This window comes from Symphalangus syndactylus, chromosome 19, assembly GCF_028878055.3.
Source record: "Symphalangus syndactylus isolate Jambi chromosome 19, NHGRI_mSymSyn1-v2.1_pri, whole genome shotgun sequence".
Lineage (NCBI taxonomy): Eukaryota > Metazoa > Chordata > Mammalia > Primates > Hylobatidae > Symphalangus > Symphalangus syndactylus.
Genome location: NC_072434.2, coordinates 84718490 through 84734494, shown reverse-complemented (window position 1 = coordinate 84734494; position 16005 = coordinate 84718490). Strand labels below are relative to the sequence as shown.

At 39.3% G+C, this 16005-nt stretch overlaps 1 protein-coding gene across 3 annotated transcripts in view; it reads right to left on the bottom strand.

Moving 5' to 3' along the window:
• FMN2 (formin 2) overlaps positions 1-16005 on the bottom strand; it is a 392431-nt gene that overhangs the window by 104326 nt on the left and 272100 nt on the right. For 2 of the 3 annotated variants that reach the window (XM_063613470.1, XM_055234932.2), the window contains one exon: positions 11799-11891. The exons of the other annotated variant lie outside the window; for it this stretch is intronic. In XM_063613470.1, coding sequence (XP_063469540.1) covers positions 11799-11891 — 93 coding nt within the window. The remainder of the gene's footprint in view (positions 1-11798; positions 11892-16005) is intronic. 3 annotated transcript variants of the gene reach the window in all.

Here is a 16005-nt window from a genome sequence, read left to right as displayed (position 1 = left end):
AAAAGACATTACCTTTACAAACTTATAGAAGGGAAGGATTTCTTTTTTTTTTTTTTTTTTTTTTTGAGACGGAGTCTCGCTGTCGCCCAGGCTAGAGTGCAGTGGCGTGATCTCGGCTCACTGCAACCTCTGCCTCCCAAGTTCACGCCATTCTTTTGCCTCAGCCTCCCGAGTAGCTGGGACTATAGGAGCCCACCACCACGCCCGGCTTATTTTTTGTATTTTTAGTAGAGATGGGGTTTCACTGTGTTAGCCAGGATGGTCTCGATTTCCTGACCTTGTGATCTGCCCACCTCGGCCTCCCAAAGTGCTGGGATTATAGGCATGAGCCACTGCACCCAGCTGGATTTCTTAAATAAGGCAAAAATTATACACCATCAAGAAAAAGGTTGATAGATATCGCTACATAGAAATAAAGAACTTCTTAAAATCAATAGTCAGCAAAAGAAAAATTAAAAGACAAGCTCCAACGTGGGAGCAGGCCTTGGGAAAATTTATCTGACCACACTTTAATGTCCTAAATATATAAAGATGTCCTAATAACTCAATAAGTAAAAGACAAGTCATTAAAAAACAGCCAAAAGACTCACAAAGGCATTACAGAGAAAAGGAAACAACTATAAATGTGTGAAAACACGATTTCTAAAAAATAATCAGGAAAATGCAAGTGAAAACCTCAATGAAACACCACTTTAAAGAGTCAACTGGGTCAAAAACAACTAAAAAGAAAAATCAAAGAACTCAGTCCTGGTAAGGATTTAACACAATTGGAACTCTGCTGATAGAAGTGCAGATGAGAACTAATCATTTTTAAAAACACTTCGGCTTTACCTCCGAGGCTGAAGATTCACGTGTCCCACGCCTCAGCAGACCTCCTAGCTTTGGAACACAAAAAGGGAGTATGGATGTGGATCAGGAATTGTGAACACAAATGTTCATATAAGTATTGTCCATAATCAATAAAAAAGGAATAGAGGGCCGGGCGTGGTGGCTCATGCCTGTAATCCCAGCACTTTGGGAGGTCGAGGCGGGCAGATCCCCCGAGGTGGGGAGTTTGAGACCAGTCTGACCAACGTGGAGAAACCCCCTCTCTACTAAAAATACAAAATTAGCCAGGTGTGGTGGCTCATGCCTGTAATCCCAGCTACTTGGAAGGCTGAACTTGGAAGGCTGAGGCAGAAGAATCCCTTTAAACAGGGAGGCGGAGGTTGCGGTGAGCCGAGATCGTGCCATTGTACTCTAACCTGGGCAATAAGAGCGAAACTCCACCTCAAATAAAAAAAAAGGGGGTGGATAGAATAGAACAGACAATCTATGCTATTATAGTCCTACAATAGAATAAAAATTAATGAAATAGAACCACATGCAAAAACATGAAAGAATTTCAAAAGCCATGTTCAGTGGAGAAAAAACTAAGTTGCAGCAGGGTATGCTTATATTTCCAGTCACACAAAGGTCCTGAAATTGTAAACAATATGTTGGTTATGATTTGCATGTTTGGCAAAACTATAAAGAATAAACATCGGAATGATAAATAGAAAATTCAGGATAGTGGTTGTCTCTGAAGAGGACACAGGTAAAAGATTGGGGAAAGATAAATGGAAGAGCTGAAGGACCAATATTGATCATGTTCTATTCCGTGAGCTGGGTGTATATGGCTATTGGGATAAATCTTTATACCTCATTTAGGTTATAAGATATGCATATAGATCTATAATGTAACCTTATTTTTGTTATATAAATTAGCATGTTTCCAGCTGAGGTTTTGCAAGGTAACACTCCGCCTTCTTGTTTCAGCTCTTACCCTGTGAAAAGTGTCCTTGTCACCATCTATTTTGTGCCACATTTTCCACATCTTTGTGGGATTTTTGGTAATTTCACTGTTTTAAATGGCCCCTAAGCAGAGTGCTCAATTGTTAGCTAGTATTCCTATGTGCAAGATGGCTGTGATGTACCTTATGGAGAAAATATATGTGTTAAGTAAAGTTCATTAAGGCATGAGTAACAGTGTTGCTAGCCATGAGTTCAACATTAATGAACAATATATATTATTAGATAAAGTGCCATTAAATATAAACACACATAAGACAAAGTTATGAGTGAATTAGTTGACAAGAATATGACCACAGGCTTGCAGGCACCTAAACTTGTATTTCCCCATAGGAGCAATGGTTCTATATTTACTAATTCAGTGTTCCCAGTGACTCTATAAAACCTAACTATAGAAAATGAGAAGAATTGGCTGTCTCATATAAATAGTGTAAGAATAATAAAATGTTATATTTTTGTGTTCAACATAAAATGAATATAGTACAAGATTTTATGTTGTATGTATGTGTGTATCTAAAACATATACACATGCATATATGTTATCTATATAGAAAATATAAAACAAAGAAATATAAAATATTTCATAATGGAAATGAAACGGCAAAAGGCAGAAAGACATACAGAGCATGTAACCACTAGTAAAAACTATATAAATACAAATGTGTGTGTGTATATATATGTATGTATGTGTGTATATATATACACACACATATGTATCTCTATATATGCACATGTATGTATGTATGTATATGTATATATATATATATGAACATACATGCTTATCCATGCAAATTATCTCTAGAAGGCTAGAAATGAAATATAACATTGGTTAAAGTAGAGAACAGTAATAGTGAGAAGACTTACATTCCATTATAGTCCTGTATTTTATAATAGATACATGCATTATTTAAATATTCCCATCACTCATTCATAGAGAAACGAAGAATGAGGCCAAGCTTTCTGTCTTAGACAATCACATGGGTGGTAGCACTACTTACAGTGTTAGAGAACACAAGTGGGGCAGAAGAACTGAGATGCTTGTGTTGAATTGACAGTCATTCCTTCATTCATTCATCTGTGAAGTAAATCTTTATTGGAAATCTGTGACATACTAGGTGCTGAAGACACAGCATGGAACACATTATGGAGATATTTAGTGTGAGGTGCCAGTGGGAGCATCCGACTAAAAATATGCAGGAGGCGGTGGTTAGGGACTCCCATATGGAATCGATTCCCTGTCACTCCTCAGAGGCTCTTTGATCAAGTCTCATCTATGGTTGTAGAATGAATGATTATGGCTGCTGGAAATCTAACCCTCAGAGAGAAGTGGTGATATAAACTATTTTTGTTTCCAGAAGAATCACTTCAAATTCATGCTTCTCAAATGTTAAGAGTGGCAAGAAAGGTACCTGTAAAATGGAATCATCATTTGTCACTACAATAGGGGAAAGAGCTTTGTCTGTCTGGTTCACGGTGTCTGCATGAATGTTGCACTAATACAAAAGCGTATTCATTTTGCAGTCCAGTTATTGGTGACTTTTGAGTTTAACTGATTATCTTACATGGGATTTCATCTGTATTTATGGTTTCTACCACCCGACACCACAAAACTGCCCTATCTGGGTCTCTTACTAAATTACAATGATTTTTAAATTAAAATACTGCTCCAGTCTCCTTTAAAAGATCTTGGTTCCAGCCTGCCTTTGCCATCTATTGTATTTCAGTCAAGCAATGAGCCCTCTGAGAATTTGCTTCCTCATCGTAAAATGAGGATAATAATGGCTGCTCAGACTGACCTAAAGAGTCATGGAAGTAAAATTGCCTGGAGTATAAATGGCTTTGCTTCATTCTTCAGCACAGCAGAAATAGTATTAAGGCTTAATAATTGTTATCCTACGACCTTTTCTTCCCCATTAGTGCACGAGAAATTTACTGAGTCCCCCACTTTCCCCTAAAGCACAATTACCTACACAAAGTGGCAGAGGCAGGGGAGTCTTCCAGGCTTGCTCCTGCATCCTGGGCCAGAATGACCAGCATGGGGACACCTGAGCCATCAGGCAGGAGGCAGGCTGGGGGGCAGAGGGGACAAAGGGGTGGGGGACAAGGTAGTACAAGGGCAGAGGCTTCTGGCTGAAAGTTCTGAACCCCCAGTATAAAGGGAGAGGAGAAAAAGAGTTGGGGACATGTACAGCTGGCAGGACGCTGAGAGCTTCACAGGCAGGTGGGGGAGGACATACAGAATGAAAAGAGGGTAAAACCAGCCCTTAGGATGCAGCCTCTGTCCTGGGTCTCAGGGAAGGTTTGCACAGGCACACACACACATGCACACGAGACAATATGCTACTGCTGCAAGGGGCAGGGTCCCAGAGACTTGCCCTCATTCAAGCTTAAAACTGGGAGGGGCCAAGCAACGGCTTGGACCAAGTCCCATGATTTACCAGCAGGGCAAATGTTTTGGTTTTTCTCTCCAAAACGGAAATTTAAAAATCTACAGAAAATCACACCAAATTCATTAAAATTTAAAAATCTGCAACAAATCACACCAAATTCATAATGGTAAAAAGCGGTTTGCTTAAAAGACAATTATGCTTCTTTTTCAACATTAAATGGTCAGTGAAGGAAGATTACACCAAAAAATCAAACATACCTGTTTCCATTACTGGAAACAGTGTCTTTATCATATTTTCAGAAAAACACAGAAGTACAACATGAAACGTGCTCACCCTGCATAGAGAATATTCCTTTCTGAGAAAGATCCTCTCTTCTACTAGGCTTTTCAGTCTTTGGCACAGTTAACAGCCACTGCTGTCACCATCTCTTTGTTCTCAAGTATAGCGTTACCAGTACTAGAGACTGTATATTTAAGAGCTGAGGTTTCAACATTCTTTTAATTATAAGCATGTGATTACAGATTTATGCATTTTCATTTTGGTTCTAGTCCCCTAGTTCAGCCACAATTTACTATGCTTAGTTTAAAGACATGTTTGGGAAAAGCGGGGAGGGGGGTAGAAGTATGAAGAGCAAGGTCAGTGAAAAATCCCATTAGCTCTTTTTGATTTATAAAATCACAGCAGGGACTTTATGTGAAAGCATGGAGAGAACCCCCACTCCTTTTTTTTTTTAAATTGTCATTCATCCAAAAAACAGTTGAGCTTAAGTTTTAAAATATGCACTTATCAAAATGTACCATATGACTGAGAGAGCACTGAAGGCCAACAAAGGAGAACCAGGCTTGTATTCCTCTCCCAGTGACTTCAACATGAGCAGATCCATATATAAAGGTCATCCATTCCATCTAAGATTCTTTATAATTCAACGATAATGTTTTTTGTGTGTATACTTTGTCCAAAATACAAATTAGATTCAAAAATAGACAGAAAAAAGGAAGGAGTATACTGAGTTCTGAGAGATATATTAGGAAAACATGAGTCCCCAGTAATCACATTTATCTCATCTTTCTATATCCCACATTTTCTGCTATTAAAAAAATAAAACACCAAACTGCAAATAAATGCTGAATGACCATCTGGAGATTAAGAATTAGTTGTCTTCATCTCACATGCACAAAAACAAAACCATCACATATGTTGGTTTTGTGACAGAAAAATCCTATGTCACATATGGTTTCTTGTCACATATGTGACAGAAAATAGAGATAAGCTAAGTTATCGTAACTCTGATCAAAGAGTTCAGTCCCACACGTATGCATCAGTTATAGTTGTCCCGCAATAAGAGCTGTGCCATTCTAGTTCTTCGCTTCTATGTTAAAAGCTCAGAAAATCAGCATCTGCTCATGCCAATCCAAGAAACACGTTCCGTCCACTGACCTCCACCTTCATATCCACAAGCCTAGATGTTGTTCAGTCCTCGTTTACTCAGTCCATTTGAACACGTGCTGCTATGAGTACTTGCATTCGCTCTTTTCTGAAACTCTCCCCAATTCTGGCTTCCATAACAAAAGCATCTGTCGATTTTCTTCCTATCTACCTGACTACTAACACCTGGTTTTCCTCTGTCCATCCTAAAAATGCTATTCTCCTCCAGAATACTATCCCTGGATCTATTTTTTCTTATCTTCCTAGGTGACCACATCCATGCAAGAATTACCTTACTTATAATGTCCAATCCTCAATCTCAGATCTCTATGCCAAGTCCAGCTCATATACCCACCTGTCCACTGGGCATGCCCACTTGCGTGTTTACATTGGGTAACCATGCCAACCATTCAAATCTTTCCCTCTATGCATATTCTCTATCTCAGTGATTAGTACCCCCACTCACCCAGATACTCAAACCTAAAATCTAGACACCTATCCATCATCTCCTTGTCCATTTGGTTCTGTCTTATTATTATCCCTCGCAGCTATTCTGTCTTCAGTACCATCGCTGCTATTCTCTCTTCAGCACCATCCCCACTTCCTTAGTCCAAGGCCTTCTCATTTCTTTACCAGCGTACCATAACGATCTTATAAGTGGTCTCCTGCTTCCAAGTCCGATCTGCCTCCACTGATCCCTTGATCATTGGGAAACTGTTGCTCCCCAAGAGCAACTTCTGCTCCCCAAGACTTCTGGAAGAAGCCAAAGTCCCTCAGCCAGGAATACATGTTCAGCCTCATCACACGCTACTCCCTCCCACGACGCAACTACCAATTTGCTTGTGTCCATTTCTTCGTGTAGTGTTTTTTTCCTTTAGTTTAAACTCTCTCTTATATATATATATATTTTTTTTATTATACTTTAAGTTTTAGGGTACATGTGCACAACGTGCAGGTTTGTTACATATGTATACGTGTGCCATGTTGGTGTGCTGCACCCATTAACTTGTCATTTACATAAGGCATATCTCCTAATGCTATCCCTCCCCCCACCCCACAACAGGCCCCAGTGTGTGATGTTCCCCTTCCTGTGTCCAAGTGTTTTCATTGTTCAATTCCCACCTATGAGTAAGAACATGCAGTGTTTGGTTTTTTGTCCTTGCGATAGTTTGCTGAGAATGATGGTTTCCAGCTTCATCCATGTCTCTACAAAGAACATGAACTCATCCTTTTTTATGGCTGCACAGTATTCCATGGTGTATATGCGCCACATTTTCTTAATCCAGTCTATCATTGTTGGAGAGTTGGGTTGGTTCCAAGTCTTTGCTATTGTGAATAGTGCCGCAATAAACATACGTAAACTCTCTCACCCCCCAATCATTCCTCTAATAATCAAGTATTGACAGTCACTAAAAAGACTTGTCCTCTCCACAGATATATACTTAGCACCCTTCTTATGGTTTCACACTCTGTAAGATAGAGTATGTCGGAGTGCTGCCGAAGGAGTCAAGCCCAGAAGGAAAACATGCAACTGAAGTTGAGAGAGAAGGGGAGGTAACTCTAGGAGTGGATTCCTGGATAAAAATAGAAGTATCAGGTCCAGAGCATGTGGGTAAGGATCTGCCTGTAATGAGAGCAGGGCTTTCCTTCTCTTGTAGTAAAGATGCACAGAAAGTACGGATTCAGATGCTGTTGGTTTGCAGATGTGATGGTGGGTAAGTGTGGGAGCTTCTGTATAATCATGTAACTGTTTCTCATCGAGGTATAAGGTGAGGTTATCATTAGAGTCATCGGTAAATGGAACAGGAAGATTGTGAAGGTTTGAGAAGGGATGATATAAACAAATCTCAGAAATAGAGAAAGCTAACTTTGCAAGGGAAATCTAGTAACATTGTTGAGAATAAAAAAGAGTTCTGTCAGTGGGTTTATGAATTTAAAGTGATGCTAGTCCGTGTTCTTGTAAGGACCTTCCTGCATACAAAAATGATCAGCTACTCAATACTGTGGTGCAAATATGGAGAAAGCAAAGAGATGAGCTTAACAAGAGTTGCTGGACCTATGCCTGGTGAGCAAGACAGCGTATACTATACTGCGCATTGTCCTAGGTACAGGGGTACAGCAAGAAGCAAAGCAAAACTGCCTTGTTAATGAAGTTTATAGTACTGAGGGACAAATAAACGATGCAGTTGCAGACAGTGATAAGTGTTATGAAGAACATAAAGCCTGGTGGCGGTCAGAACAATTTTTGAGTGAGTATATTCTCTATTCTCCCAAGGAGGGTACATATCTAGCATCTTTACAAACAATGAATGCCTTACAACAGTAGGGCTACATTCTCTAAATCTGCCTATTTTAGGGCAGAGGTGAGAGATGTTCCCAGTGAGGAGGTGTTTAAACATAGACCATGAAATCTTGGCTTCAGTAGAACTAGGAAGATAGGGAGGGAACATTGAATGAGTTGCCGGGCTAGATGAATTCCGTAAGACTCTTAGAGTGTGGACCACAGACCACACGATAGCTGAATTACAGGGATAAGAGATGTTTCTATTATACAGAGGGAGCTAATGCAATAAAGACATTTGGGCAGTATTGGGCATAGCTTCTTGAATGGTTCAAGAGATTTTAGATTTTGAGGATGAGGCACATTAAAAAAGACTTTGCTTGTATATACAAAAATATATTCGTACCCATATAAATGAATCTAAGCACAGAGGCTGATGTAAGAATACTATTATTGATGAAAGCCTAATTATAAGCAAAGATTTGGCATTTATTTGTGCTAAGATGGCATTTTCTTTAGTTTATAGTTTTAATTTTAGAATCATGTCCTGATAAACTAGAAGAAACATGGGGGCAAAGGAATTGGCTATATTCTTAAAAATTAACCTTGATTTTAAATTTTTGAGACAGAGTCTCGCTCTGCTGCCCAGGCTGGAGTGCAGTGGCACAATATCGGCTCACTGCAACCTCTGCCTCCTGGGTTCAAGTGATTCTCATGCCTCAGTCTCCTGAGTAGCTGGGATTACAGGTGTGCACCACCACACCCGGCTAACTTTTGTATTTTTAGTAGAGATGGGGTTTCAGGCTGGTCTCAAACTCCTGACCTCATGTGATCCACACACCTCAGCCTCCCAAAGTGCTGGGATTATGGGCGTGAGCCACTGGGCCTGGCCTTAAAAATGTATTTTAAGGGAAATAATATGGCTAGGCTTTGTGTCCCCACCCAAATCTCATCTTGAACTGTAATCCCCATAATCCATGTGTCATGGGAGAGATGAGGTGGAGGTAACTGAATCATGGAGGCCGTTTCCCTGTGCCGTTCTTATGATAGAGAGCGAGTTCTCACGAGATCTAATGGTTTCATAAGGGGCTCTTCCCCCTTCCCTCAGCACTTCTCCTGCTGAAAAGAAGATGCCTGCTGTAAAGAAGCTGCTGCTTCCCTCAGCACTTCTCCTCCTGTAAAGAAGATGCCTTCCTTCCCCTTTGCCTTCGCCATGATTGTAAGTTTCCTGAGGCCTCCCAAGACATGTTGAAGTGTGAGTCAATTAAACATCTTTTCTTTATAAATTACCCAGTCTCAGGCAGTTCTTTATAGCAGTATGAAAATGGACTAGAACAGGAAACATATTTGGAACTCCATTGTTTCCCTACCTGTTCTTGAAAACAGCTTTGAGAGTGACTATGTTTAAAGTGAGACTTTTATTCTTTCATATTGTTGACACACTTGATCTACACACATTTGATGTACATAGGTTTTTTTCAAAAAATTTTCTGTTGTTGTTTATGTTGTTGTTATCACCTGTCTTCCAGGTAATGCAGAATGTAAGGTCCATTAAGACACATACATTTTCTTATTCACTGCTGTAAATCACACCTAACAGAATAGCTGGGCATACTGAAGGCATTAAAAGAATTTTTAAATGAACAAAGAAACAGAAAACTTGAACAGACGCAGAGAAGAAATAAAAAGGCAACTGAAAGTGGTGGAAGAGGTGCCATGAAGACTCATCTTGTTTAACTTAATGGCAAAAAGGTGAAGCATTTCCTACTTCTAAGAATGCAGTATACAGGTTAGTATCCTTACCACATTGTTTTCAGTTAACATGGAGAAGTATAAACAAAAAAGTAAATATCTGAGTTTCATAATAAGGAGGCTAAAAGATCTTCCTGGCTGGGCACGGTGGCCCATGCCTGTAATCCCAGCACTTTGGGAGGCCGAGGCGGGCAGATCACAAGGTCAGGAGTTCAAGACCAGCCTGGCCAACAGAGTGAAAACCCGTCTTTACTAAAAATACAAAAAATTAGCCAGGCATGGTGGCGGGTGCCTGTAATTGCAGCTACTCAGGAGGCTGAGGCAGGAGAATCACTTGAACCTGGGAGGTGGAGGTTGCAGCCAGCTGAGATCACACCACTGGACATCAGCCCGGCAACAGTGCGAGACTCCGTCTCAAAACGAAAAACAAAAAACAAAAAAACCTGTAAGGTTCTTAAAATCCGAAGAGATACTTACACAGTTAGTATGACTGGGCAATCCCATCTTTCCTACCAGGGAACTACTAGACAAATCCTAAACACCTCTAACTGCCTTTCAAATCATTATAAATGACTATCAGAGATATCATATTTGGCTGATCATCTGTGTTTTGAAAGCACAATGCCTAAATTCCAAAAGTGTTGCAAACTATAATTTCACTATTCAGTATGGAAAACACTAGTCTCAATGCCTGGTCTATAAATTGCGGATTCAAAATATTATATAATAAATCACATATAATGTGACCAAGAATAAGAGTGACACTTGTTTACATTTTGGATGTGAAATCCAGAAAATTGCTTGACTGCTTCTTTGAATAAATCCTGGGATTAAGGATTCCTTTCTTTTTATGAGACAAAAGTGAATATTCTATGCTTTTACCTATATTATTTCCTGTTACATTTTTTAAAAATGTGCTACATATTCTTGATTCCACAACCCCACTAGATGGAAAAAGCACGATTCACTTTTATTCACTACTAAGAGTGGGATGAGTTTACAATGTTCCATAATATTTACTACGGGACTAATGATTTCGGTTAAGAATCAATGAGTAGATTTTCCACTCTAAGTTACGAAGACCTCAGAGTTTGAAAATGACATTCACCGTGATTTATGAGTTTCACCAGAGTTCTGTTTCAATCTTCACAATTATCTTAAATGATTGAATAGTATTTTCCCATCTTAAAAAAGCTGTGCCTAACATTTAATCAAATTGTAGTATGACTAATTCATTGTTAAATCATCATTAATGACACTGGAACAACCTACAACAAAATAAAGTATGGAGCCAATCTTCAGAGTGTTCTTGGCCTCAGTCTCAAGCCATGTCAGCCTCTAGGAGAATTCCTGAAACAGTAAGAACTTTCCCAGAGCGTGGCATGATACAAATCTGATCTTCAGAAGAGATGGAACATTCCAAAGTTGAAATATTTTGAGTAGTAAATGCTTTGATATAAGTTTCAGTGACTTCAAACATCAAGACTTTTAATAGATGTTTTTCCTCTTAAATTTTTTTGTTATTTTTTATCTTCTAAAATTTTCCATCCCGCCTATCTCCTAGAAATGCAGGAAGAGTCCATGAGATAATATTTATAATGTTTTTAAGCTCCCTGGAAGAAAGGTGTTGAATATCCAGAGGTACTGGTGTATCCCATTAAAAAACAGCAAATAATGCTCTAAAGATCCGAACAACATCAATATAGTTTGTTCTCTGGGTACAATGTTTTGACAAGCCAAATAAATACCAGCTTGAAATGAGGTCATCAGTACAATTAAAATGTAAAATAATACCATCTAATTTTCTATCACAAAAAGCACAGAATTGTTAGTGTCTTTACAAAGATGAGCCATTTTAACTAATATCTAGTGTATTTACTGTCACGCAAGCAAACATGCAAACATTAATAATGTGCATTATCCACAAAATAGCATGTTTATCAAATTGCTAGCCTCTTATAACTCTGTGACTCATAATTCAACTTAATCTGTTTTTCTGTAATGTCAAAATAAGCCCTTTTAAAGCAATATGTATTTTTTAAACAATGCCTTGTACCTTTTTTTTTTTTTTTTTTTTTGCGAAAGGGGAGAAAAACATAACACACCTCTTTGGAATTTACCTTGAATAATAAATTGTTCCATGTTTTCTTTGAAAGGCTGCATATGCTCTTTTGAGGAGACCTGGTATACTTTCCCCGCTTCAACTTCACAGGCTGAAATTAGACAGAACATTATTTAGAGTGTCACACTGTTAGTGGAGCATTAAGGCCATTTTGAAAACATCTTAGCTAATGTTAGAAAATTCTGTTAACTCCCCTCATCAGCATATGTTCTGCACACATTTCAGAAACATCCAAATACGGACATGAGAAGCCGATGATCAAGGCTTCCTTTTAGAGGGTTGTAAAAAGAAATTATGCAGAATTTATATTCTCAGTTTGATTATTCCCAAACCATATCAGTTGGGCATGTTATATAACCTCTAAATCTCAGTCTCTTCATCTGTAAAATGGGCATGATAGCAGAGCCTGCCTCACTGTGCAGTTATAAGGATCACATCTGAGAAGAGACGTAAAGTGTTAGAATAATGCCTGGCACGGAGTAAAGCAATATGTAACTATTTTCTATCATCAGCATCAGCATCAGCATCATCATTATCAACTGACTTATAATAAAAGTTTATTCCTAAAGACCAAATTTATGAAAAATAACAAATAATAACATGGGTGGTAATGTTAGTATAGCATCCAATAATTTTAGAGCATCTATTACATGTCAGATGCATTTTATCCATTATTTAACATAATCCTTAGAATTCAGCCCATAAAGTAGACATTATTACCTCCTTTTACAGCTGAGGAAGTTAAGGCTCAAACAAGGCACTAATTTGCCCAAGGGTCCACAGAAAATAAGCAGCAAATTCATAACTGAAATCCTGATCTAACACCAAAGTTTATCCTCTTTTCACGCCTGTGGCATCATAAATGTCCTAGGTAGTCTACAGATTCCACTTGGGTTAATATTAAGAAGTACCTCTAAGAGGATTTCTGAAGAAATGTCTGCCATTGTGGTGACAGCAAGAAACTGGAGCCAGTAAGGAAGTAATTCAACAATGAAAAGTACACATTCAAACACAAAACTTTGGACAGAACACATCTGATGCAAAAAAAAAAAAACAACAGTGACAACAACAACAAAAAAACCCCAAAACCTCTCACTACAGGTCTTACGGAAAGGTTGCCATTTCTCCCAGGAGACTTTGTCATTGCATTTCTAATATATTTTCTTTCCTTTATAAAGCTACAGTTTCCTCTTTTTTCCCCTCCAGGTCATTAGTTTATCTAAGCATGGGAATCTAGGAAGGCTGTATTATTAGTGCACATCCTTCCCAGCAAATGGGGATGACTTTGGGCTTAGTAAAATCTAAGATCAGTGTAGGCAGATCCAGGGTTCTCTCTGCCTGTCTGCTTCTCATCCCTCACCTGTGCCCAGGTAACCTCTTGCAGGTTGGATGCTGGAGCATTTCTAACCTGTATCCATAGCCCATGTATTTCACAGCTCCAGACTCAACATATGAAACCTCCACCAGTACAGAATTCCTCACAGACTTCTCTAAACCTGCCACCTCCCTTATTCTCCCTTCATTAGTGGTGCCACCACCTGACCTACATAACTTAAGCCAAAACAGGAGACTTATTCTCAACTCCCTCTCTTTATTCCAACATCCTGTTGTTTTTGCCTCCATTCTTCAGTTGGCCCCATCCTCTCCATTCCTGTTCTATGCTGGTACAAATGCCTTCATTTTTCCTACTGAGGCTACTGTGAAAACCTCTTACCCTTGGCTTCTCATCTCCAATCTTCCACAGATCCATGCTCCTCCTCACAGCCTTAAAAAGCCATCCAGAAGAGACCCAACTGCTTAACCTAAAACTGTTCAGTGACCTCTGCCCTCTCAGCTACACCCTGAATACAGGAAGAATTGCAAAGCCTACACCATGACTTGTAGCACTCGCTACAATGTAGGCCTTGCCAACTTTTAAACCATCCATCTCCCTCTAGTCCTGATATCTTCCGCAGACTCAATGCAAATGTTAATCTCCAGATGTAACTGCCCCTGAACAGCATTCTCTGACCTCCCTACAGGGCCTGCTTTTCTCCATTTCCTGCCACTTGTCTCCAAGCAGAATGAGGCGTCCTTCTTTGGTGATTACAGGGCATCTTGTGCATACAGAGTTAAGGCTGTCATTTACTGAGTACTTTTTATGTGCCAGGGAGTGTATTAAGCATGTTACCTGTACTGTCCCATTCAATCCTCATAAAACCTTTTGAAGTAGATGATTAATATGCTTACTTTACGTCAGAGAAAAATGAACTACAAAGAGATTGCTCACATTTCTATAGTTCACAAGTTGAGGAGGTGGGATTCAGTATCAACTACCACACTATATTAAAGTTCTTTGTAACTGTGTGTCTTCTGCCCCACTAGACTGAGCTACTTGAAAGGAAATCTATCTTATTTCCATTTGTGCCTGATTTAGGCAATAAATTACCGTTGGATGGGTTAGTTGCTGTATAAATAGTTACTTAAGTGAAAATAACATTCTAGATGTTGGAATCTAGCAGACAGGGTTTAAATTCCAGGTCACCCATCCACTGAATGTGCCTTACGATTTGGGAATAATTACCTAACTTTTTTAGATCTTAGTTGCATTATATGGTAGTGAGTTTAATACAGTCTCTAACATTAGTGTGATGATCAGCCATAATGAGTGTAAAACATCTGAAACTGACTTTGTGCTGACTAAGTACATGCACAAAAAACAGTAGCTATTGCTGCTATTGTTTTTATAAGACCAAGTGGAGCTCAGCCTAAGGAAGTGTAAGATAAAATACAGTAGCTGTTTTCAAAGAGCTGAAGTGTGGTCTCATGGATGACTGGGTGTTGACATTCTCTGTGTTGATCTCGAGGAAGGAGGAAGTTGAATGAGTAGAAGTTACAGAGAGATGTTAGTTCTATGTAACAGGGATGGCTAGTGTTTACGGAACTCCTACAGTGACGTAACCTGCCTTCTGAGGGGGTGAACCCTTTGTCACTGGGATTATTCAGAAAGTAGCTGACTGCTTGTCAGAAATGTAGAAAGGGATGGGTCAGATGACAAGATATCTGTAGTAGTCAACTTCCTGTGGGCTGCATCATTTACGACAGCCTCATATAGCTGGAAATTCTGCTATTTAACAATGTTTCCAGATACATATTAAGGACATACTTAAAGCATGTCATAAATTTGAGAGTTTCCTAAAACTGTGTAAGGATTCTGAATATATGGAAGACAAGTTACATCACTTAAAGGAAATGAGGCCGAGATTTAACAGCCCTTATCATTTCAACGGGTTATTTCTAGCAACGTCAGGTGACACAGTGTTCCCAAAAGTCTCTGAGCAGTTTGTTTGTTTTTTTTTATTTTTTTCTGAGACAAAGTCTTGCTCTGTTGCCCAGGCTAGAGTACAGTGGCATGATCTTGGCTCACTGCAACCTCCATCTCCCGGTTCAAGCGATTCTTGTGTCTTGGCCTCCCGAGTAGCTGGGATTATATGCATCTGTCACCACACCCTGTTAATTTTTGTATTTTTAGTAGAGAGAGGGTTGCATCACATTGGCCAGGGTGTTCTTGAACTCCTGACCTCAGGTGATCCACCTGCTTTAGCCTCCCAAAGTGCTGAGATTACTACTGGCCTCTGAGCAGTTTCTAATGTACACGTGACACAGATATCAATCAACTATCTACTGATTCAAGGGACTGCTCTAGGTGCTGATTACTGCCACGAACAGAACTGACAAAACCCCTGTCCTCAGGGAGCTTGTCTTCTATTAAATTACAGCTTCAAGTAATGATTTTTCAATCCCAATGAGGAAAGTAAAATCCCATTAGCCTCATGTTTAATAACGTAGGCTAGCATGGAAAAAAAAATCTAATCTCTCACCTTGACTGATTTGCAAAACCTAAAAGCCAGAGGCAAGGAAGGCTAATATTTTCATTACTGGTCACAATTATTTCATTTTCCATTTTTAAGTTAAAAAGTAGAAGTAATAACTGTCCTTTTCTTCATGACATCATACACATCCATGACATCATACACACCCATGACATCATACAGTGTCTTGGGGTCTAGGATCCTGTATGAACATGCTAACACTAGAAACTTCCAGAATCATCTACTGGGTCTGGTGACTTAAAGGAGGACTTCATTAGCTGGGGAAGTAGAGAAAGATCACAGACTGGCTGTGACAAAGTCTTCTACATGGTGGCAACCATCCTCTGGGTCTTC